Here is a 25116-nt window from a genome sequence, read left to right as displayed (position 1 = left end):
AAGGTCGGAAATTCATCATAACACAGGGGACTTGCACAAAAAAAATTAGCCCTCTAGCTCTAATAGGAACTGAGATAATAAGGTGCGGCAAGGGGCCCGACTGTTAAGGGTTAAAACATGCTGATTTGTAACTTTTTTGACAACATTTTTTGTATAAAATAATAATTAAAATCGACATTTTAGAATTGTCATATCAATTTCGAATTTTTCATAATGATTCCTATGACAGTTAGGCACAATTTAGAACAGTTTTGTACGAATAAGAAAGCATAGCAACTCTATATTATCTATCAGAAAGTCAGTAACTCCATTAAAAGATGCTGTTTATCCTTTTTATCTGGTTTTTGGAATAATGATTCCTAGGAAAATAAGTTAAAGTATTATAAGCAAGGCATCTCTATAATCAAATCCTAAATATGAAAGTATGTCCTTTTACTGATTCCTATATTTATGCAATTTTACAAAAAATGTATGTACAATTTTGTTTAGACTTGGAAATTAATGTTCGTAATTTATTGTTTGACTGTTCTTCCTTCTGATTTTAGAGCTTTGATTTTATGGATGTTGTCATCCTCGTTTTACTTTAAAGTGAACACATTTTATATTCTGCGAATAAATTGACGCCTAAGCTAAAGTCACCCGTTACTGTTGAAATGAAAGATAATCAGAAATAAAATATGATACATGTATAAAAAATCAATATTTTTTTATATTTTTATTCTCAAAACTGTTTAATTAATGGTGGTGAATTAACCACTTTTTGGTACGCCCCCCTTGAAACGCCTCTATTATTCTACATTCAAATTGATAATAGTACACAATGTTATTAGGTACATTGTTGTATTGATTTTTTAAAAGAAAAAAGAAATTTAATTTTAAAAGATAATTTAATAACAACCGTTCGAGATTATATTAATCAATAATAATTTTTAGATTTTTTCGTTTAATTAAATTCTTTGAAATTTTGGCGATAGTTCTCAGTGAGTAAACATACAAAATGAATGTTGTTATATATTTTTGACTTTAAACAAATGCTTTAGTTAAGACAAATTAGTTGTACCAAATGATTTTTTTAGTAGAAGAACTACTCTATAACTCAAAATTTTAATGTGTTCGTCTGTAAGAATTGGTATTTGAAAAAGCTAAAGATTTTAACTGCTATATAATAAAGATGGCTAAATTTTTATGGAAAAATTATGGTTTCCTCAAAGGGACTAGTTGAGCAAAGAACACCGCAAACACTCTAAATTACAAATAAATTGAAAATAATGAATTCGGAAATTTTTAAAGTGAAGCTTCTCTATAATTATGGTCGATCGGTCAGTCTGTCTGTCCGGCCGTGACGGTTAGCTCTTTTTGTTAATTTAGACATTTTTTCTTATCAATTAAATAATTTTGTATGTTGATTCCTATATAAGTCAAATACGATTTAGGAAGCATAGCATCTGTTAAGTAAATGTTACTAGAATTTCTGTATGTCCATTTCAAACATGTTGATTTAAAATTTTTTTTTGCGATAGTTGGCGATAATTGAAATAATGATTCCTAAGACAACATTGTACAGTGTTTTAGCCGAAGCTTCTCTATAATTAAGTCCTAAAAATGTAAGTATGTCCTTAAACAGTATCCTATATTTAAGCAGTTTTACACTCTACAAATGTTGATGTGCGTTTGACCTACCACTTCAGATCTTTGCATTTATAGATGTTGTTTATGAATGTTTTCATAAAATCATAATGTTATTATAATTTACTGTATATGCACAAATTTATATCCAATAATATTAACCGTTCCTAACCTCTCTGGAGGGCCTTAACCCTGTCAGGATTATTTAATATTTCCTAAACTAATCTAACTCAATCTAACCTAACCTAACCCCTGGGAAGGGGGGTAAATCCTGGAGGGTTTCTGTTATAACTAACATAACTAAACCTAACCTAACCTAATTTTACTGAGCCAAAGTGAATCTAACCCCTACGGAGGTTTCAAACCCATTAGGCTACTCAATATTATCTGACCTTACCTAACCTTACCTAAACCCTGCAGGGAGCCCTAATCCTGCGAAGCTACTCTATATTATCTATTCCTATCTAAATAAACCTAACTTAACCTAAACTAACCAATGCAGGGGACCCTAACCCTTTTGGGATACTCAATATTAATTAAACTAGCCTAACCTTACCTAATTGAATCTAAAATAGCCTGACTCCTGGAGGCAGCTCTAACCCTGCAGGGTTACCCAAGATTATCTTACTAAACCTACCCTACCTAACTCTATCCTAACCCCTAACATAACGGGTCTACTCAATATTACCTAACATAACCTAGCCTAGCTTAGCCTAACCTAATCTGACTTAATCTATCATAACCTAACCCCTATGGATGTGCTAACCCTTCAAGAGTACTTAACATTACCTAAACTAACTTAACATAGCCTAACCTAACCTAACCCAACCCATGTGGAGGGCCCTATTTCAGCGGGACAACTCAATATAACCTAACCTAATTTAATTTAACCTTGTTTAACCTAATCTAAACCCTGTGGGAGGCCCTGACCCTATGGGGCTACTCAATTTCATCTAAACTAACCTAACTAAACGTAACTCAATCTCTGGAGGAGGCCCTAACCCTGTGGAGCTACTTAATTTTACCTAAACTAATCCCTGTGGAGGAGAGCCCTTACCTTATTTAACCTAACCTTACCCGTGCAGGGGGCCCTAACTCAGCGGGGCTACTAAACTTTACCTCACCACTGCACTGTGGAGGGCCTCCAGGGCTTTAATCTGATAATTTTTCATTTTTAATATCCGAGGAAAGCTGTCTATAATACGATGCGTTAAATAATTATTACTCAGCTTTAAAAGAAATCAGATTTCAAGTCTTTAACTTCCCTCATGTCCAATTGTTGAAATTTTGAAAGTTTTTTAAATCTGCCGTTTGAATCATATTGTTTGTTACATCTATATTTAAACCTTTAAAGATTTTACTTTTCTATAAACCATTTCAAAATTAATTTATGATATACATTATTTAATATACAACATTCAAATATAATTTTTTTATTTCATAAATAACATTTTCTACTTTTCATCCCTATTGTCCTTAAAGTGTTAACTCAGTATAAACTTTGTACTTTCCCCCCAACTAATTTGTCTAACTACGCCTCCCACAATACAAAACTGTATAAAAGTCGTAAGAAATTAAGACGGAAAAAACTCGAGATATTTGTCATGCACGTAATACGTGGACCCACCATTTTAGGGGTCACCAATTTTATATCTAAGTTTTCATATTTATTGAATTGTTTACAAGTACAACTGATATGGTTCTGATATCGCAAAAACCAATCAACCAATATTATTTTTTTTATAATTCATTCTATAAAAATAAAAAACTCATCAATATTTAATTTTTAAAAAAAAATTGTATAAAAAGTAAAAAAAAACACTGAGAAAATATTAGGTGTAGAGGTTTCGTGTTCTTTCTAGACAGCCATATTGGCTATTTTTCCAAATTTTGACGGAACGAAAAAATTTATTGGAAAATATCAGTAAATATTAACTTTCAGGATCGTAAAAATTTAGAAAAGATTTTAATATTTATGTTTCATGTCCAAATTCAACCCTTTCCCTAATTATTATAAACGACTTTGGACAGTTCGAAAATAGGGGGAATATTTGAGAAATATTGACCCGTGAGTTTCAAATTTCCATCGTCAAAGATATATTGGATTGATTTCAAATAGACATATGTCTGGTTTAATTTAAACTTTAATGTTAAATGTTTTGGAGGGGATAATATAAGGAGTTTCAAGCCCCCTCCCCCATATGACTTCTTGTGCTGTGACAATAAAGTTGTTTTCTTAATTGTATTTTTCAACAGATTTGATTGAACATCTAGACTCAAATAGTCTGAAAATTGAGACATTTTTAAATTTAAGCTTGCAAAAAAATGGTGCAAAATATAAGAAATTTTCATTAATCGTATATTAAGATCTTTTTTTTCTGGATATTAAATTTAAAATGTCACACCTTGGTATTTATTAATATCCATGAGATTAATGTGCTAGACTGCGAGACTGTCAGGAAGGGAGGGGACATTGGGCTGTTTAATACACTAGTCCCCAAAGTTCTACAATAATGTTTTCTTTTTTTGTTGGCTCAAATACTTATTTAATTTTGATTGGTAGTTTCATTAAATTGATTGTTTAAACGTTTCAACTACTAATTATAATCTATAGATGGGGTAATTTGTGTATCATCATTTGGGGATGTACAACAATTAATAAGCGATTGTCTTATCCCTTTAGATCCCTGGAGACTGTACACAAATCAATGTCTTTGTACGAATTTAGGTTGAAATGGGGATTTTATAAAAGCTTTAAATTTTTTTTTTCTTAGTAATCTTTAGGTTATCTTTATCGCTTTCCTCCTTTAATTTTTGATTATTTTTGATGGATAAAACAGTAATATATTTTCTCGTATTCATTCGAATCCGGTGGATAGGAACCGGTTCTCATCCATACGAAAAAACTATGTCTAGCATCGTATTATATCCAGCTTTCTACGAATATAGAAATGTACAATCATAAGATTCAAAAAAAATGTACAATTATAAGATTAAAAATAAGATTTTTAGCCCCGAATTGCCAAAGGCACGGGCTAAAAATCTTATTTTTAATCTTATAATTGTACATTTTATATCAGCGGACAGCCGTTTATAATACGATACGAGAAATAACTATTCTAGTCGATATATTTAGTTTTTAAGTCTTCATATGAAGGAAAACCTATATTTCATAAAAATGAATCTTTTGGTCCGAAAGAACTTCTTAAATATTGAATGAAGTAAATGAAGGATATTTTTCCTTCCTTAAAACAATACAATCTCTTTTTAAGATCTTTCTGTTTAAGAAAAATGCAAAAATAACCTATTCTTTCATTAAGGGAAGATATTTTTCTTACTTTTCACGATTCTGAAGGATAAAGAGAGACTTCGTTTTATAACATTATACACTGTTGCCCTAGAAATTATTATTCCAAAAAAGTCTAAACTCTTAATTAACGATTAAAGCTATCTGTTACGGATGCATAAACCGCCCCTAATTATAGAAAAGCCTTGTATAAACCATTGATTGATTTTATTAAATTATTTTATGAGTTACATACATCCCTACCCTCCATGAAAACCTATTATTTTCAGCAATACTAAAGAAATGCATTATTATATGAATCATGAATACAGGGATAGGTCATTGAGATATAAGTTATTCTTCCCTAATCTTTCCGCACAAGTATCAAATCACCAGAACTGTAAATTATTACAACAGCATCTTTGCTTAAACCTTCCTTTTATCATTAAACAGTCTCTCTTATTTATTTACTATTGCACAGGGAAATTATTTGATAAGACAATGATAGATTAATTGATTTCATCGCCAACGAAAAAAAATCTGTCCAATGTCTCCGCCTCCTTCCCTATTATAGGACCATTTTACGAAAGTGAATCACCATGGGGACGTGATATTATTCTAATGATATGCACTTCGATAAATTCTATCTTTGGTAGCTTTTTATCACAGCCTTGTGGAAAGGATGTGTAGGGGTGTGTTAACACCCCCTTAATATCAAAATTTGAAAGGCTTACCTTCACCAATTTGTCAGCCACTCAAACAATACCCTGTATACACCACTGCTTTTAATTATTGGGGAAAAGAAAGGATTGCAGATTAATTTAACTCTCTCTTTCTCTCTGAATTTGTTTGCATTTTTATTTTAATTTTACTCACACGAACACATACAAATAATACAAAAATACACCAAGAATAATTAAGCTATTTTACATTTGTGTAGATATTTTTTCTTAAAAAAAAAACATTTGACCATTTTGCTAATAATTTTACCTGCTGGTCAAAATGACAGAATATAATAAGCTGAAAATTTTCGATTTGGCCTTTGATTTTTTGAAGAAAAAAATATTTATTATATTTTGTCAAAAAATGACATAATATTGTAATTTAGGAAAAATATTTTTTACTGTTGATAAAAAAAAGTAAACAAAGTGAAAAAATTCATACATTACAATATCCTTGTAAATCATGCCATTTTACTGCAGAATAATTAACTTATTTGATTTTTTTATTGTCCAAAAATATTTAGTAAAATGTTTTGAGTGATTGACCCGCTGGTAAACTAAGATGTGCGATCACTTTCGTTTAATATCACATCTTTACAATTGCAAAAGTCATAATGGTAAATATATAAAAAGGGGGGCGGGGAGGGTGATGAGAATAAAGAAAAATGGGAAGGAGCCGGTACTATTTAAATAATATGCAGCTTTGATTATTTGATAAGGTTTTACATGTGCGTAAATGAAGACACATACATAGATTGTGTTTCATAATAGCAAAAAGACACAATAGCAATAAGTTAAGAAGGGGTGGATGATGAAAAGCGTGAAGAAAAGGTGAGGGTCAGTTAAAGCTGTTATAACAATGTGCGGCTTTGATTATTTAACAATGTAATACATGTACGAAAGTGAATACCAACCTCTAAATGAATCGCCAAGGTTATCCAGTAATTTAGGGTTATTATACCTAGGATTTTTAACGAAGCTACTCTTTAACAATCAATATGATAAGAAATATTTGCTTTTATTACTTTCTTTAATTTAATATTATCATGTTTAATTTCGACTTTAGGAAGCATTTGTAAAAAGTGGTTTAAAATCGCTTACAATGAAGACGAAGAAAGTATTAAAAAAAATCAGCATGTTACACCATAAAAACGACGGATTGACCATCTCTTTTTTAGGAGGTTTCTTTCCCACTCCTTCTCTCCTCAACCCTCATTTTTATGACGTCATTGAGGGACTTTCTTCGTCTTCCCTACAATCAATAAAGCCTCTATTAGCTTAGGATTTCAATAACTACTGAACCCATTATTTTCAGGGAATCTTCACACAGGTTCCAGGATAGATTTACTCTATTTTAATTTTAGATTAAAGTGTTAGAATGGTTTCAGACTACTTTCTATGCCTTTCTTACCCCTCAGAAAATATAATCCCTATATGCTATGTTTGCAGTCGCTAGTATATAATTTCTAAGTTTTTGAGTAATTTTTCAAGCAAATAAAAGCTTCCCTCAAAAACAAAATCTAGTTGTACCAGAAGTTTTAGAGATTTTAGTGAACTAATAGACTTCAATAAAAAGTTTTCTTTTTTACTAGTTTACTATTTTTAGCACTCGAGTTTTTAACATTATTACGTTACCGATGGAAAATCTTACCCTTGTTAGTCCTAAGATTTATTGGGTAAGATTGGTCCGTAATGAACATTTAAATGGGCAGAGCTTTTGTGTTTATGATAGTCTAATGAAGGTTGAAAATGATTTGTCCGTATTTTGGGAATTAAATTATGGTCCAGCCCTCTGTCTATAGTGGCGGCATTTGCGTGGACTATTGTTTACTTGTACTACCAACTCAAAAAAGTTAGCATTCTGTCACAGAGAGAGGACAATGGGCAGTGTTTCACACTAGTCCCCAAAGTTTTATAGTAACGTTATCTTATTTGTTGTCGTAACAACTTTGGAGACTTTTATTGAATTTTGATAAGCTGGTTCATGAAGTTGAGTGTTCAAACATTTAAACCTCTAATTTTAATCTACAAAAGAGGTGATTTTGTGTATCAACATTTTGGATGTACATCAATCTCAATATGCTTAATACTTTACCTCTTTAGATCACTGATTCTGTCTATATACGAAAATCAAGGTTTAAGTCGACTATATGGCATTAATAAAAGTGACCATGACTGATATAATATCGACATATCATTATTCTTTAATTAAATATCAGAGATCATTAGGTATACAGACAATCAACAATGAATTATATTTTTTACTTTTGTAGATTTCAATTATTAGTGGTTATGTCTCTGACAATGTTAGTTTTTATCAACCAATCAAGGTTTAATAAAAGTTTTTGAGCCAACGAATGAGATAACGTTTCATAAAACTTAGTATGGTATCAGAATAATTTACAGTCAAAATTGATAAAGAATTATATATATAGTGGATTTACCACGCACAAGAAAACAATAGCCTTTTCAAGTTCCTCGCTATTTATTGTGTTTGGATTAATCAACAATAAAAATGTTTTTCTTTTGTAAAAAAAAATATTAAGGAATCAATAGCTTTTATACATTAGGCATTTCAAATATAATGATTTTTTACTCATTTTTTAGGAAACGTATTTTATTTTATTTAAACCATGCAGATAATAGTTATTTCTCGCATCGTATTATAAACGGTTTTCCGCGGATATAGAATGTACAATTATAAGATTAAAACTAGTTTTTTAGCCCCGAGGTGCCGAAGGCACCGGCCAAAAAAACTGGTTTTAATCTTTTGATTGTACATTTTTATATTCGTAGAAAGCTCGGTACAATACGATGCTAGACATAGTTTTTTCGTATGGATAAGAACCGGTTCCTATCCACCGGATTCGAATGAATACGAGAAAAGTCATTTTACAGATATAGAAAGAGACACTGTAAACTGCTAATATCAGTAACGAAATTAATTTAAAAAATTATCACAAAACATATATGCGATTTCAGCTGTTGTTGGGGGTCAACGCATAGTAGAATTGGCGACATTTACATCTTTCCCCCAAATATTTATTTTAGATATATTTCGCTTGTTGATTGTACCTTTTTCCTGCACTGCAAAGAAAGTTAAGCCTTATGGAAATTGCTTTGTATATATGCTTCAGTTAAGTGTCCAATTAATTTTAAATATGTATAGATTGACAAACCGCTGACGGCAGATTTGAGCCATACAACCAGAGACCAGTGGGAAATTGATAGAAACAGCTTAAAATTTAACAGGTGATTTTTTTCTGCTCTTTTTAAAGCAATTTTGCATCAAATGGGCCATAGGAATCTCTTACTTAATTTACATTACACTGAACGTTAACTAAAACTGTCCTTATATAGAAGTAACATTATGCCTATGTTTAGTTAAAGGCAGGACCAATTTGGTTCTCCTTCCTGATGAAGCTTCTTATAGGTCCAGGGAAAGTTGATACATTTTTTGGAAAAGGTTGAAAATGAAGGGTTACCCTAGTAAGATTTAAATTGTAATTTTTTCACCTAATAAAAGTAGGAAAACATTTTTTACTGAAATTTATTGGGAAAAAATGCAATTACATCTAAGAAGTGGTGTCTGAACAAATTGAAATAGAGACAAAACATTTAAAGGAAGATTTTTTTAAAGTTTAATAGTCGCCCAATAATCTATTTCCCTTTGGTACTCTGATAAAATGCTTTTTGGGGATGTAATCTTGAAAAGAATAGAATACTTTTATAATTTGCAAAATAGTGATGAAATTTGTTAATTCATAATATGGAAAACTTGCAAAAATATTTTTTCTCTTGATTTTATAATGGGGCAGGAATGGTTTGTTGCGATCATTTCTGCATAGTGTTTCATATTCGCAAAAAGACACAAACCCCAATAAATAATTTTATGCATACCATTTTATTTAATTTTTGTAGATTTTTATGATTTTAGAAGATTTTTTTGAAGAAAAAAAACATTATTGGTGATCTGGCTACCCTAGCCGATTCAGCGATCCTAATTTTTTAAAACATTCATCCACTTATGCGAATTTGCGAATTTAATGATTGGGGAAATTATTAAACACCAGCAGGGATACATGGATAAGATACTTACATTTGGATTAATTTACAAACCCTTCATCCCCCAATTATTCAACAGCTAATAAATGAAATTTCGCACCAAAAATATCAAGAGGGAGATTAAGTTTAAAAACTTTGTACTATCCCTGTATAAAGTGGGGCGTGGCAACTAGGAGAAAACTTTTTTGGTATAAATCATCACTCTAGCCGGAGAGAAGTTATAATTATACTTCTTTTCTCAAATTTAATAACCCTTTCTGAGTAGCCATTACCATTTTTTAATTTCTCTCTTATTCTAGAGTTTTTGTAAACTGTGATATTTTGATTAGCGAACAAATATAGAAGATCAAGATTTAGAGATATTTTGTTTGTTTATTTTCTAAAAAAATTATATATCAAAAAAATGGCTTAATGATGAGTCAAAAAAATCAAATAAAAATTTTATAAAAATTTAGGGCTTTGAATTTTTTTTTTAAAATTTAATCATTTAAACCTAAAAAGGAAATATGAATCCTACACCAGATTATCATGGAATCTAAGTGAAACATGTAGTTGGCTAAAATAACGATTCTCCCAGTCCACCTCCTTAACTCTATCCTCTCCCCTTCTAATGGATTAAAGAACTATCCAATAAAGGATATCCATGTTAACAACTTAAATTGACGACAATTTTTCCCCTGTCATAATAACCACATATATTCTACATCCATTAAACCTGACTTTTAAACTTTTTAAATTTTTGAAGATAAGCTGGTGTGTAAAACGCCACAATCTTTTGTGGTATCCGCCTAGGTTAAATGGCAGACACCCGAGTTCAAATGACTACGGCAGTGCGAACAGACGTGGACACGTATATTATAGAGAAGCTACGCTTCTCTAGCAATCACTAAATAATAAACAGAGTCTATTCAGATGTTCCTTTATTCAGGGTCTAAGGTTTACTAAAGTTATATACAACAAACAATAAATACACAGATTGGAATAAGTAATCATAAAGCAGAATCAATATAAATACATATACAATAATCAGATTGGGCAATAATGATCCCCCATCCCTGGAAAGGGTGGGGGAACCAAACAATACAGCTTAACCATAATAAGGCTGTCAAAATCTATCATTAATTTTAAGGCATAGGGAGGGGTCGGCTGACCCCTTCCCCAGTACTCGGGGGAGGGCCCTCGGCCCTTCTCCGAACCAAGGTCAGGGTTGCCATAGAACATGGCTCACGGCTGCCGAATACCACACTTTCATTGAACTCCACCTCTTTCAAAAATTCGGATAGGGATTTTTAAAAAAAACATCAGGGTTAAAAGTACAGAAAAATACTTTTTTCTTACAAAAAATAAACATTTGCATATTTTATGATTTATTTCAACCCATTGCCTTCCCACTGCAATAATTTTTGCAAGCTTAAAATTTGAATGTAGTCATTAAATCAGGGAGGGAGGGGATAATAGACTGTAAATTATACTGGTCCCCAAAGTTTTATAACTTTAGAGCTTAGGGGAATGATATTTGATCGGATTTGAACGCATTATTAATATTGATCCACTAAAGAGGTAATTTTTTCCATCATAATTGGGGGTGTACATCAAATTATCGTCCATTATCATATCCCTTCTCGATCCCTGCATTTCCACCAGCAACCAGAAAACTCGTGTAAAATCTATTTTAACAAATCTCTTAATGACTTTCTCCCTGAATTAACTCGTTGCAAATTTTAAGAATGATTTGGCACAATTACTTCATAATGGCAAGTTGACACTACACCCCCCCCCCCCTCCCCAAAAATTTCAAGATATAAAGAGGGAGCTTCAACCTAACTCTGATCAAGTCTAACACTGTAGGAATCATCAGTTTATTGTACCTAACCTATCTAAATGAGTTTTCATATTCATAAATGATTTTATCAAAAAATAAAAGTGAAGAGGAGGGGGTTATAGAAGGTTCATTATTGTTTAAGGAAAATTGCTATTGATTTTTTAACATCTTTATAAATCTAAATCTGATGCTACACGGCAAAGTGCATATTTTTTTATGCAGCAGCATAGCTACTCTAAAATTTATATTATCCTTTCAGTTGTTTTTTACGTTGATGCTTTTTTGACCCTTATTCAGACTGCCTTTAATAAAAAAAAACATATCTGTATGTCTAAACGATGAGGTTGGGGACATTTGGTTTATTTTTCTAGTCCCCAAAGTTTTATAATGACGTTTTATATTCGTTGGCTTATTAACTTTGTAACTTTGGAGACTGTTACTGAATGAAAATTTGTTGCTTCATTGAATTAAGTGTCCAATCCCTCTAGATCCTTGCTTTCTAAACCTAACAACTAGAAAATATAAATAAGGATTTAATTTTAGGATTTTAGTTGGAGATTTTTCTGCGCTACATCTATAATGATCTCCTACTTGTTAAATATTCGTTGCAAGTGGACTTTTCATTGCATTAAATTGGATGTACTGAATTTTAGTTTCCGAAAGTGTACCTAGCTTCCGCGTCCTATCTCAATATTTGCTACTTCAAACTTCAAAAAAAATCTAAATTTGAAAAATTTAAATATTGAATGTATAATGTATAAAACGTTTATACATTACATCGCTTTTCCCTTTGACCGTCGTAGCTGAAAATAGCGTTTGCAATAATTGGGTTATCTGCTGTACAACTTTGGAAATTAGAAAAGAAATAGGCAATACATTTTCAGCACATCTTAAATTGGATAGTTTATCATTTCCCCAAAATTTTATTTCGTTCAAATGAACTATTAGCATAAAATTACATGGCAACGTTTCATTATCTAAACATTCCAGGGATATGACTAATACTATGGCAGATAAATTGATTTACATTCCCAATGATAATACACAAAATTACACTTTCTGTAGATTGCAATTAGTTGTTGAAACTTTGGGACACTCAACTATATGAACCAAACAATCAAAATTAAATAAAAGTCCCCAAAGTTATTTACCCAACGAATAAGAAAACGTTATTACAAGACTTTGGGGACTAGTGTATTTAGCAGCCCAATGTCGCCTCCCTTCCTGCATTATACTTACTTATTTTCTTATTACTTACTTACTTATTTATGTTACAATGTTGTCTAAAAAGGTGACCTTTTTGTGTGGTAATGATTGTAAATCTTTTAATATGTTCGTTCATAGATATTGAGATATTTGAGTAGATATGTCATAAATATTCAATTATTGAAATATATCATGCACAGAAAGAGATTTGTACTATTTGTATTATTTGTATTATTTAAATATCTATTTTGGTTATTAAATGGATTTATTGTAATATGAATCTTACACCATCATATATCCTAATAAAGTTCAACTTGTAGCTGGCTAAAAAAACTAACTCTCCATCCACCTCCTTTACCCCATCCCCTCCCCTCCTACTGGATGAAACAACTGACCAATAAGTGATAAAGGTCATGTTAGCAAACTAAATTGACGAACATTTTTCCCCTGACACAATATACTGCCTTTAACTTTGCAGCAGGGTTATTATAAAATTGTATTAAATTCTTTGTTTCATTGATCACACTGTACAATGCTTGAAAACAAAATTTGTGTATCGTCCCCTACATGCACTAAGGCACATGGGTAGTTTGACTTTCACTCATTCCTATAATTGTAACACCTAAATCCTCCAACACCCCCCCCCCCCCCGAAAAAATATGCTTTGGGGCCTTATTGGCATTATTACACTAGTCCCCAAAGTTTTCTAATAACATTTTCCTATTCTTTGGCTCAACAACTTCTAACGTTAATTCATAAAGTTAAGTTTCCAAACGATTCAACAGCTAATTTTGATCTACAGAAGGGATAGTTTCATTTATCATCATTGGGGATATACATGATTTTTTGTATAATCCCTTTAGATCCCTGCCCTACATGGCACTATTCTATCCGGATGCTCTAAAAATTACTCAACCTAACGGTTAACCTGACATAAAAAATATGAAATTTTGATTTTTTAAAAGTTTATATGTGGTCCAAATCCTGTATGTGGTAAACTGTCTGCCCGTCATGCCCTAGAGCACAAAGTGTGCATATTTTTAATGCATATTAATAAATATGTAACATATCAAGGTTAATTCTTGGGATATAAGATTGATAAGGGGCGTTCGCAAGGGGGGTGTTCACTGTTATTTTTGTTAATTTTTATTTTTGGGTTATGTTTTTGATTTTGTGGGGGTATAAGTATCTCAAAAATCAGCCATGTGACGTCATAAAAATGAGAGGTTTATAAGTATCCATCTCTTTTTAAGGGTTTGTTTTCCCACTTCTCCTCTCATCTCCCTCATTTTTATGACGTCGCATGACTGATTTATTAGACACTTTGTAAAGTTACTAGAACTAGCCTAAATGGGCTGCAAGACATATATGAAGCGCCCCTCAAAATATAGATCTGTAATGTCCAATATTATTTGCATCAAAAATAAATCTTTCATGTATACTCTTTGATAAGTAAGGAATATATTAAAAAAGCATCCCTTTGCCATCACGGAGATATTTTGACAAAATCCATTTATTTTGTTTCATCTATGTTTTTATTTTCAGAAAACTTGGGCATGGTCAGTTTGGCGAGGTCTGGGAAGGTGTTTGGAACAGCACTACTCCTGTTGCCATCAAAACTCTTAAACCAGGTAGGATTCCAGGTTTGGAACAGCACAACTCCAGTGGCCATAAAAACTCTTAAACCAGGTAAATATACCTGGTTAAACTTGATATGTGGATTAAAATTATAGGTTGAAAAGTTTGGACACTACTTTTTTAAACCAGTGTGTCATATTTATATTAAGGTACCCAAAGTTTTTAAGGCAACGAATAAGATAACACAATTATAAAACTTTAGGTACTCTCTCTCCATGGCAAAAACAGAATTTTATATTTTATAATGGGGGGTTTATAAAATTCTACTCCATTGTCCTATCCCTTATTTCCCTGTATATCTCGAAACCTATTACGGGCGTACATATGCTAATAAGACATAAATGGAAAATCATGGAAAAGTCATGGCGACATAACATATATGTATTTTTCGTATTCATTCAAATCCGGTGGATAGGAACTGGTTCTTATCCATACGAAAAAAGTATGTCTAGCATCGTATTATATCCAGCTTTCTACGAATATAAAAATGTACAATATAATAATTGTACATTCTATATCCGCGGAAAGCTGTTTATTATACGATTCGAGAAATAACTATTATTTGCTTGAACAATATTTCAAGATGGGAATGCATGGGGGTTAGCAAAATTGTGATGGCACCCCTGTCTACGCCCTTGTCCCATATGGACTTGGCTTAGATGATGGTAAGGGGCAAGAACCACCATGCCCCAAACTATAATTATCTGTCAGCTATTCAAGATAGACTTCTAATTTTTTGTGTAGTATCAATTGACCAATATTCTACTATTCTACTCTAGAATACAACAAATTGTCATAGGAAATAGGCATTTGTCTTACCTGTTACAAAATATAGATTTTGAAATTTTGTGTAAAGATTCATGCGACTACTATGCATTTATATTAAACAGTATAGAACTCATTATTTCAGTCTGCCTGTCTGTTCACTTTTTCCTCAGCATTTGCTTGGCTGTTCTTACATTTATGGAATAAAGGACCCTGTTAAAAGATTGAAGCAATAATAAAATAAAATTGTCCTTTTGTTTTTCCATCAATGTGATAATAAAAAAATCTAAAAATAAACCTCACCTTTACTTAAATTTTTTGAATTCGAATAATATGCTATTGTAATCTTTCTAGGATTTAGGGACTAGAAAATTTGAATTGAATTAAAAGAAAGTTATCGAAAATATAGCTAAAGTTTTTTCATATAAGAAAATAGCTTAAAACTGTCTAAAGCTAATACAAAGTCTTTTTAACGCATAAGTCACAATTAAAACAAGGATGAAAACATTCATAGGCAGCTTTTGCGTGCTGAGCGTGAGCGGGGGACACGACAGACATATTCACTAATGTCTAAAGTTTAGAGAAGATTTGCTTCAACCCAAAAAACCAGGGTAACTTTATACACTTTTATTTATAGGCAAACAAAACAATACTAAATTGAATATTTACAGATAGCAATTGGTTAGGTTGGATTAGAATAGATTATACATGATCCCTTCCCTTTATTTGGGAGAAAGAATGGCAGAATGCAAATATAGGAATGCCTTTGCCGACAAACAGACGAACCAAGTAAGTTGTATGCTGAATGCTCTTAAGAGGATTTTTTCAAAGTTTATGAAAAAAGATAAAAATTTAAAAAATCAACTTATGTCAAAATATCATTAAAATAAATTGTCATGGCTGACATATTATTGACCTCTCAACGTTTTTACCAATGATAATATTGAAACAAAATTTGACAATACACTCCACCCCAATGACGTTAAACAAAATTACCCCATCTGTAGGGTAAATTATTAATGTAAAAGCTTGGATACTGAACAAAAGCCCCCAATGTTATTAAGTTGCTGAATAAGAGATCGTGTTTTTAAAACTTTTGGCACCTGTTCTAATTTATAGTCTATTGTCCCCAACCTCCCTGAAAATATCTTAACAATTTGTTATTTTACAGGTTCCATGGACCCCAAGGATTTCCTGTCTGAGGCTCACATAATGAAGAAGCTGCGGCACCCTAAGCTGATCCAGCTGTACGCTGTCTGCACTCTCGAGGAACCTATTTATATTATTACTGAGCTCATGAAGAATGGTAGCCTGCTTGAACATCTACAAGGTATGTTTGTTGTGACTTTTTACCTGGATAACCTCTAGAGGACGGAATACATCGAGATGGTGAATCTCTGAGCCACAAGTGCATGATTAATGATTATACGGCCTAACCTCATTAAGACAATCAACCCTTTGATTGCACGACACTTCTCTAATTGTGAATAGTAATTAGATGCGCCTGTTTTGGGCCATGGCAATTCTTCTACTCTAACTATTTATGTCATGAATCTATAATAGCAGCAGCTGTACGAATTATCAAACGAGTTGATGGTCCGAGATTCAAACCTATCACCCTCCCGACAAAGAGCAGATGCCCTAAAGTTACGCCACAGTCGCGAGGTTGCTCTGCCATTTTAGTGTATAGTCGCTGGTTGATATATGTATGTCTGTTGTACAATATTACTGAAAAAAATTAATCAGGGCTCGGCAGCCTCGCAACAGCCGCGACTTAGCCTTAAATGAAAAACCGTTTAGATGCTTCGTTAAACTTTTTGAAAAGAGGGAGATTCATATTTGGGTCAGGTTTAGACTTCCAGTTGATTTTCAAATTTATATAAAGGTTGATTTCCCTGCGGCTGCCGAGCCCTGATATAAATGACTTATTGGTCCAACGTTTATTAATATTAATGTTGAATTTTTTAACGACTTTATTATTCATTTAGGGAAAGGTCGGACGTTAAAGCTGCCGCAGCTTATCGACATGGGTGCCCAGATAGCTGCGGGTATGGCATACCTGGAATCTCAAAACTATATACACAGAGATTTAGCCGCCAGGTATAGTTAGTTTTATATCTTAATTATCATATAGAAATTAACTTTAACCTGTTTCTTGACCACCGAAACTCCAACCCCCCCCCCCTTCCTGTATTCACCTTTTATAAATTACATTTCCAATATTATTTTGCCTGATTGAAATTATGTTACAGAAAAAGATATACCTGAATATTATGACAGGGGAAAATTTGTCGTAAATTTAGGTTGCTAACATGGACATCATTTATTGGGCAGTTCATTCATCCAGTGTTGGGGATGTGGACGGGGAAAGGGGGTGGATGGGGGTATCGTTATTTTAGCCAGCTACTAATTTCTCTTTATTGAAGTACTTGATAATCTGGTGTAAGTAATGATAAATCCGTTGTTACAGAAGACGGCTTCCTTTTAAAATTCAATATTCAGTGCATATTGTTATTTATTTAGAAACGTGTTGGTTGGTGACAACAACGTGGTGAAGATAGCCGACTTCGGCCTGGCCCGGCTTATCAAGGAGGACGAGTACGAGGCCAGGGTGGGCGCAAGGTTCCCCATCAAGTGGACAGCCCCAGAGGCTGCTAACTATTCAAGGTAATGGATAGAATGATTGGAAACAAATTAAAGCATTTCCCCAATTATGATAATGAAATGAACTCCTATGGAGATTAACATTATAGGTGGAAAAGTCCCAAGAATTTTTAGCTAACGAATGAGAAAACATGTTAGTAAAACTTTGGGGACTAGCTAGTATAATTTAATCTTACCATTTTTGTTACACGTTTGAGATAGTAGCATTGGAAACCATTTATTAATCTTTACTTTTGATAAGATTTGGGCTAGATATCGAACCCTCCAAATTCATGGATAAAGCTATTATTCGTTCAAACAATTGATTTCATTGTTTAGATTTTCAATCAAAAGTGATGTCTGGTCATTTGGTATCATGTTGACAGAGTTAATCACATATGGTAGAATTCCGTATCCAGGTAAATACATCCATACACAACTTAGTAATTGTAGAGTAGCTATACTACAAGACTGCTTAAAAGTGGGGTTTTCTGTGATTATTAAAAGCAAAGCTTTGTTAGATTAGGATCTGTATATCCGCCCGTCAGTACGTCACGGTTAGATCTTTTCGTTCATATAGGCATGTAAGAATTGTCCTTTATAACCAGAAAAGCCTTGAATCCCTTTTAGACTTTTTTATCCGCCCCTCCCCCTCTCACATTTTTTGGTAAAAAGATAAAATTTGTTAATTGGAGGTATAAACACTACTAGTTTGAAACAAACCATACGAATGGAAGTTTTTGAGCCAACGAATAAGATAACGTGGTTATATAACTTTTTGTATTAGTTTAATTTAAATTTAAATTTCTTTCCTTCGCCATTTACAAACATATTTGTTCTTGTTTTTTTTAATACTAATCACAAAATATTTTTTTAGGAATGACCAATGCTGAGGTATTACACCAAGTTGAGCACGGGTACAGAATGCAATCCCCGCAGGGGTGTCCTCCCCTCCTATATGATATTATGCTAGAGTGCTGGCATAAGGTGGGTACACATAGTTTATATAATCCCCGCAGGGGTGTCCTCCCCTCCTATATGATATCATGCTAGAGTGCTGGCATAAGGTGGGTACACATAGTTTATATAATCCCCGCAGGGGTGTCCTCCCCTTCTATATGATATCATGCTAGAGTGCTGGCATAAGGTGGGTACACATAGTTTATATAATCCCCGCAGGGGTGTCCTCCCCTCCTATATGATATCATGCTAGAGTGCTGGCATAAGGTGGGTACACATAGTTTATATTATCCACGCAGGGGTGTCCTCCCCTTCTATATGATATCATGCTAGAGTGCTGGCATAAGGTGGGTACACATAGTTTATATAATCCCCGCAGGGGTGTCCTCCCCTTATATATTATATCATGCTAGAGTGCTGGCATAAGGTGGGTACACATAGTTTATATAATCCCCGCAGGGGTGTCCTCCCCTCCTATATGATATCATGCTAGAGTGCTGGCATAAGGTGGGTACACATAGTTTATATAATCCCCGCAGGGCTAGTGTCCTCCCCTTCTATATGATATCATGCTAGAGTGCTGGCATAAGGTGGGTACACATAGTTTATATTATCCACGCAGGGGTGTCCTCCCCTTCTATATGATATCATGCTAGAGTGCTGGCATAAGGTGGGTACACATAGTTTATATAATCCCCGCAGGGGTGTCCTCCCCTTCTATATGATATCATGCTAGAGTGCTGGCATAAGGTGGGTACACATAGTTTATATAATCCCCGCAGGGGTGTCCTCCCCTCCTATATGATATCATGCTAGAGTGCTGGCATAAGGTGGGTACACATAGTTTATATTATCCACGCAGGGGTGTCCTCCCCTTCTATATGATATCATGCTAGAGTGCTGGCATAAGGTGGGTACACATAGTTTATATAATCCCCGCAGGGGTGTCCTCCCCTTCTATATGATATCATGCTAGAGTGCTGGCATAAGGTGGGTACACATAGTTTATATAATCCCCGCAGGGGTGTCCTCCCCTCCTATATGATATCATGCTAGAGTGCTGGCATAAGGTGGGTACACATAGTTTATATAATCCCCGCAGGGCTAGTGTCCTCCCCTTCTATATGATATCATGCTAGAGTGCTGGCATAAGGTGGGTACACATAGTTTATATTATCCACGCAGGGGTGTCCTCCCCTTCTATATGATATCATGCTAGAGTGCTGGCATAAGGTGGGTACACATAGTTTATATTATCCACGCAGGGGTGTCCTCCCCTTCTATATGATATCATGCTAGAGTGCTGGCGTAAGGTGGGTACACATAGTTTATATAATCCCCGCAGGGGTGTCCTCCCCTCCTATATGATATCATGCTAGAGTGCTGGCATAAGGTGGGTACACATAGTTTATATAATCCCCGCAGGGCTAGTGTCCTCCCCTCCTATATGATATCATGCTAGAGTGCTGGCATAAGGTGGGTACACATAGTTTATATAATCCCCGCAGGGCTAGTGTCCTCCCCTCCTATATGATATCATGGTAGAGTGCTGGCATAAGGTGGGTACACATAGTTTATATAATCCCCGCAGGGCTAGTATCCTCCCCTTCTATATGATATCATGCTAGAGTGCTGGCATAAGGTGGGTACACATAGTTTAAAGGCTTTAAATCTTTAAATCACAACCACTTTTTGAATTTTCAGTAAAAATATGAAGAAAAATAAATTAATAATAATAATAATAATAATACGTAAAAACATTTAAAAATCTATGTTTTATTGGCAGCACGGCTACACATTTAAAGATCCAGATAATTTACCTACAATGAAAAAATATCCGTGTGCTTGATTTTCTTAGGAATCTCTATATTGAGTTTGTTACGAGCTCGAGATTATTGTCTATTGTTAAGTGAATTTTCATAAATGAAGAAACCATTCGATTATGCTTTGATTAAAAACAAACCTACCTATTATGACTTACATACTATTCGCAGCAATGCAATGCTAAAAGATTTATTCATTAAACTATTATCAGATGTCTTACTCCTAATTCTGTAATTTATAATCAACCTTTGCAGAACTAAATTATTATTTTTCATCAAAATTCTAGAGGTTTTTTTTCTAAATATTGGTGAAAACCATTTCTAATTCAATATTTCTTTTACAAAATTTAGGGTTTGCAATCAAATTTTGAGATCTTCATGTTATAGGTTTTACATTTGTACTTTTTGTACTGTGCACCGATAAAAATTAGAGAGTACATTCACAAAATTAAAGGCATTTCAGATAGTAAATACTGCTACAAAATCAGGCATGGTACATTATTTGTAATTACAGAATGAAATCTTTGGCCCATGATCAAGAGCAAAAAATATAAAGTTAAAATTGACATACAATGGTCCTGCAATAAAAGAGAAATGTCAAATGTCAATAATAAACTCCACTAGTAATAGAAACAACCGTGTATTAGCAAAATAATGTGCAAGCATTTCACTGTACAAAGCTTGCAAATTACACTTGGGAGATCCCATTTTCATTAATTACTGTGCAGAATCTATAAAAATGCACTAATTAGGAGGAAAGGGTGGGTTCAGGCACTAGATTCTAAAATTTTAAAATATATGTCAAAAAGGTATTATTTTTCACTAGAATTTGACATCTTTTGATTCACTTATTCCATATTATTACAATAGTTAGAAACACATAGAAAAATTAATATATTTTTACTAATCCCTGAATTGATTTAGATGGATTTTGAAAAAAAAATAAAATGAATTTGGGTCTAAAATTCTCTTTTTTACTGTTATAAATTGTTTATAAAAAGTTGATGTACAAGATAGAAGTTTTAATTTTAAGTTTTTAATGTTTAAGCAAAAAAAAACTTGGACGATTTGTCTTGGGAGGGTGAAGATACCCTACCCCATCAAGTTATAAACTCTCTTAGTTCAGCAGTTAGCGAGATATTAAGCTACAGACAATTTTTTTTTTAATAGAAGAATAATTTGAAATATTTTTTTCAGGATCCGATGAAACGGCCGACATTTGAGACCTTGCAGTGGAAGCTGGAGGACTTCTTCACCATGTCCGACAGTGAATACAAGGAGGCCACGTCATACTGACAATAGCCAGTAGTGCAGAGAACAGGCCCACAACAACTACAACAACAACCAACTGCCAACAGCTCAACACCATCGTCAGCAACAACAATCAACAGCAAACTGTTCTCAAGCACTAGTACAAAGCTACAACAGGGCATGAAAACTTTGGGCAACACAGGTAAACAAGAAACTCCGAAAATTCTGCAAAAGTCCAGCAATGGAATCATGAAGCCTCAGCCCATCAAAACAATTCAATCTTCATCTGTATTCCCTAATAATATTATGATGGGTGGGGGTAACATTCCTCCTCCGCCTCCAATGCATCAAACTATGCATCTAACTCCCCACCAAGCTGTTATTCAACATCAACAACTGCAATTACACCAGCAACAACATATGCAGCATCAAATGCAACTTCAGCATCAGCAAGAACAGCTGAACAGTCTTTACGAGGCTCATCTTCACGCAACCCCGCCACCCCCTCCACAACATCAAACTATCCCAACATCAATACATCAACAACATCAGACACAGCCGCAGCAGCCAACATCCTCTGTGATCCAGCTGGGAAGCCCGGGCAGTCTGTACAGCTCGGCTGTTGCCAGCATGTACGGCGCGGTCCAGCAGCAGTATTCGCCGGGACAGTTCACTGGTGGTAGTTCCACCAGTGCGCATCAGATTTTCTTTCCTGGCTGTTCTGAGCCAACCCCGGCCTCAGCCCTGCAGGATCACAGGAACAGTGCAATATTCAACAGTTTCCAACCCAATAGGTAAGATTCAATTTGAGTTAAAATGTTTTTAAAAACAATAAAGGCAACATCCATTAAAGCAAGCTCTAAAATTTTGAAAAAGGGAAGTAAAATCCATAGAATCATTTTTTTTTCATTTTTCTTTCTTGATGAGAAAAAAAATACAAAATAAAGTGTGGTAATTAATTTTCTCACAAACAGCTTATTGATTTTCATTAAAAGGGGTAGTTGCACGAAGTGCATTTAAATTTTAATTAAACAGCAACTTTAGGACATATAAGAATTTCGATTTTCTACCAATTTATTAGTTTTAAAAATATCCTTACTGAAAAATCATATTTACGTAATATATGCAGTCTTTCTTAAACAAAAACACAATGACTATTTTGTTTGTTATTTATTTCATTACAAAATTATATTTGCTAAACAGTAGGTATTCTTGTAACTTATGCGAGTAATCATTTTTTTGAAATGTGACTTTTTTCATCACAAATTATTCTACTAAAACATCTAAAGATTCACTACTCCTACAAGTACCCGTACTTCATGCAACTATCCCTTTTTAATAAAGTTTACAATTTAAAGTTCACAAGTTAAATTTTGTTAACTTTTTTTTTTATTTCAGAGGCTCCATGATACAAGCTACCCCAGTCAATAACAGACAACCAACAAACAACATTCAGTAAAAAAAAATTTTAGAAACTACCAGATTTGTGTTCCTAAAAGTTAAAAAATAAGGGATATTTAAGCTTAATAATGCACAATTATTACCCCTTTAAAATGATAAATATATTTACTTAAAAAAGTGTTCAGAAAAATTAAGACAATTATAATAGGAAAAATTAGAATATGAAAATATTACCTAAGGTTTTTCTTTTTTTTTACAAATTGATGTTTTCTATTTACCTAACTTTCTTGTTTACCATAAGTAATTTTTGTAGAATGTAATTTAATTTTTTATAAAGACATTTTAAGAAAATATCTATATTAGTTTTAACAGTTATATGTCAATTTTAATAAATTATAGGTTTCATGTCCATTCGTGGATTTTCATTTACATGCCATTAGGGAAACAGGTAGTGATAAAGGGAAGAAAATGGATTATCCTCCAATGGCAAAATTCTGTTCTTTTGAATTGGTGGAAGATTAATTCAACTTCTATTTACCTAAGAATTTTCTGCTTGCCATAAGAAAATGGCAATTTTAACAGTCCAATGTCATAACATAACAAAAAATTTAAAGTTGATTGTTAATTTCTTATTTGAAACAAATTTTTTTCAAGCTCTCTACTCCAAAATATGGTTTAACATATTCAAAATAGAATTTTTCTAAAGTTACAGTTGAGATTAATATTTCTATTGCAAAAAACGAACACATTACTTGCAAATAAACGGTGCTATTATTTGTTTATTTTTATTTAATTTAATTATAAAAAATCCACAAATTTAACCAGCACTGTTTAAGCAAAAATGTGTAGCATAAATCAAAAAAAATATGAATTTTTAAATATTCTTTATTAACTTTCTTTGCCTATGTATTAGAAATGACGGATAAAAATGTGTGTTTTAAAAAATTATGTATTTTTTGTGAGATTGTTTGTTTTTATCAAGATTATGTCAAATAATAAAAATAAATCTATATAAAAATAAAATTATCTTTTTTTCTTTGAACAAGGTTAACAATATCCATAAAAGCGAGTCGCGATAGATAAAACAGACAGACAAAAGAACATCATTTAGTATTTAAAAATTACCTAAATACAGGGTGCTTAATATGGACATTAGTATATATAAGTTGGAAATTTTAATGTTAGAGGGAGATTTTAAATCTGCATCAAATTTTAAGGATTTTTTTTGTAAAATTCCTTTTTTCCGTATAATTTTTTATCTAAAAGCGGAAATACAATTTAAGTTAATTAATTTTAACCAATAGGATAGGTGGATTAGAAACTACCTGCGCTCTAATTGGGTGAATGATGTACGACAGTTAAGCTTCTCCAATCAGCTCGCAGATAATTTTCAATCCACCAATCACAGATGTCAAAATTAATTAACTTAAATTGTATTTCCGCTTTTAGATACAAAAAAACGAATTTTATAAAAAATCCTTAAAATTTGATGCAGTTTTCAAATCTCCCTCTAACATTAAAATTCCTTCCAACTTATATATCCTAATGGACATACTACTTTCGTCTTAGTAATCCATATTCCAAAAGAAAGGAAATAGTATACCAATTATAGATATTTGTATTTTAAAACATCATGTTAAAATTGGTCATATAGACTTACTGGTATTAATTAAAGATTAGCTACTTTTTCTAAATTGTATTCAACTGTGCAAGGAATCGTCGTGCGAAGTTTGATACCAATTAATTCCATTTGTAAATACCGAAAAATGGAGTAAAAATTGTTTTTTAGCGTAACCGAAAGGGAAGAGGGTAAGAAGGGGGGTAGAAAAAAGGGAATGGGGTTGAGGGGAAATTTTCACTTAAAATTGTTTCTCAGAATCACATTCCCTCTTCCCTGGTAACACCTAG

The 25116-nt window shown here is 32.9% G+C and overlaps 1 protein-coding gene across 2 annotated transcripts in view; it reads left to right on the top strand.

Moving 5' to 3' along the window:
• Nucleotides 1-22229, top strand: part of LOC145323203 (tyrosine-protein kinase Src42A-like) — a 263675-nt gene extending 241446 nt beyond the window's left edge. For both annotated transcript variants that reach the window (XM_080165652.1, XM_080165654.1), the window contains 8 exons: nucleotides 8804-8886; nucleotides 14273-14358; nucleotides 16302-16460; nucleotides 17119-17230; nucleotides 17654-17797; nucleotides 18113-18192; nucleotides 18651-18760; nucleotides 21754-22229. In XM_080165652.1, coding sequence (XP_080021778.1) covers nucleotides 8804-8886; nucleotides 14273-14358; nucleotides 16302-16460; nucleotides 17119-17230; nucleotides 17654-17797; nucleotides 18113-18192; nucleotides 18651-18760; nucleotides 21754-21852 — 873 coding nt within the window. In that variant the 3' untranslated portion in view covers nucleotides 21853-22229. The remainder of the gene's footprint in view (nucleotides 1-8803; nucleotides 8887-14272; nucleotides 14359-16301; nucleotides 16461-17118; nucleotides 17231-17653; nucleotides 17798-18112; nucleotides 18193-18650; nucleotides 18761-21753) is intronic.
• The last annotated feature ends 2887 nt before the right edge of the window (nucleotides 22230-25116 follow it).

This window comes from Acartia tonsa, chromosome 6 (genome assembly GCF_053477335.1).
Source record: "Acartia tonsa isolate MP-2025a chromosome 6, ASM5347733v1, whole genome shotgun sequence".
Taxonomy (NCBI): domain Eukaryota; kingdom Metazoa; phylum Arthropoda; class Copepoda; order Calanoida; family Acartiidae; genus Acartia; species Acartia tonsa.
This window is presented reverse-complemented; position numbering and strand designations above follow the sequence as displayed.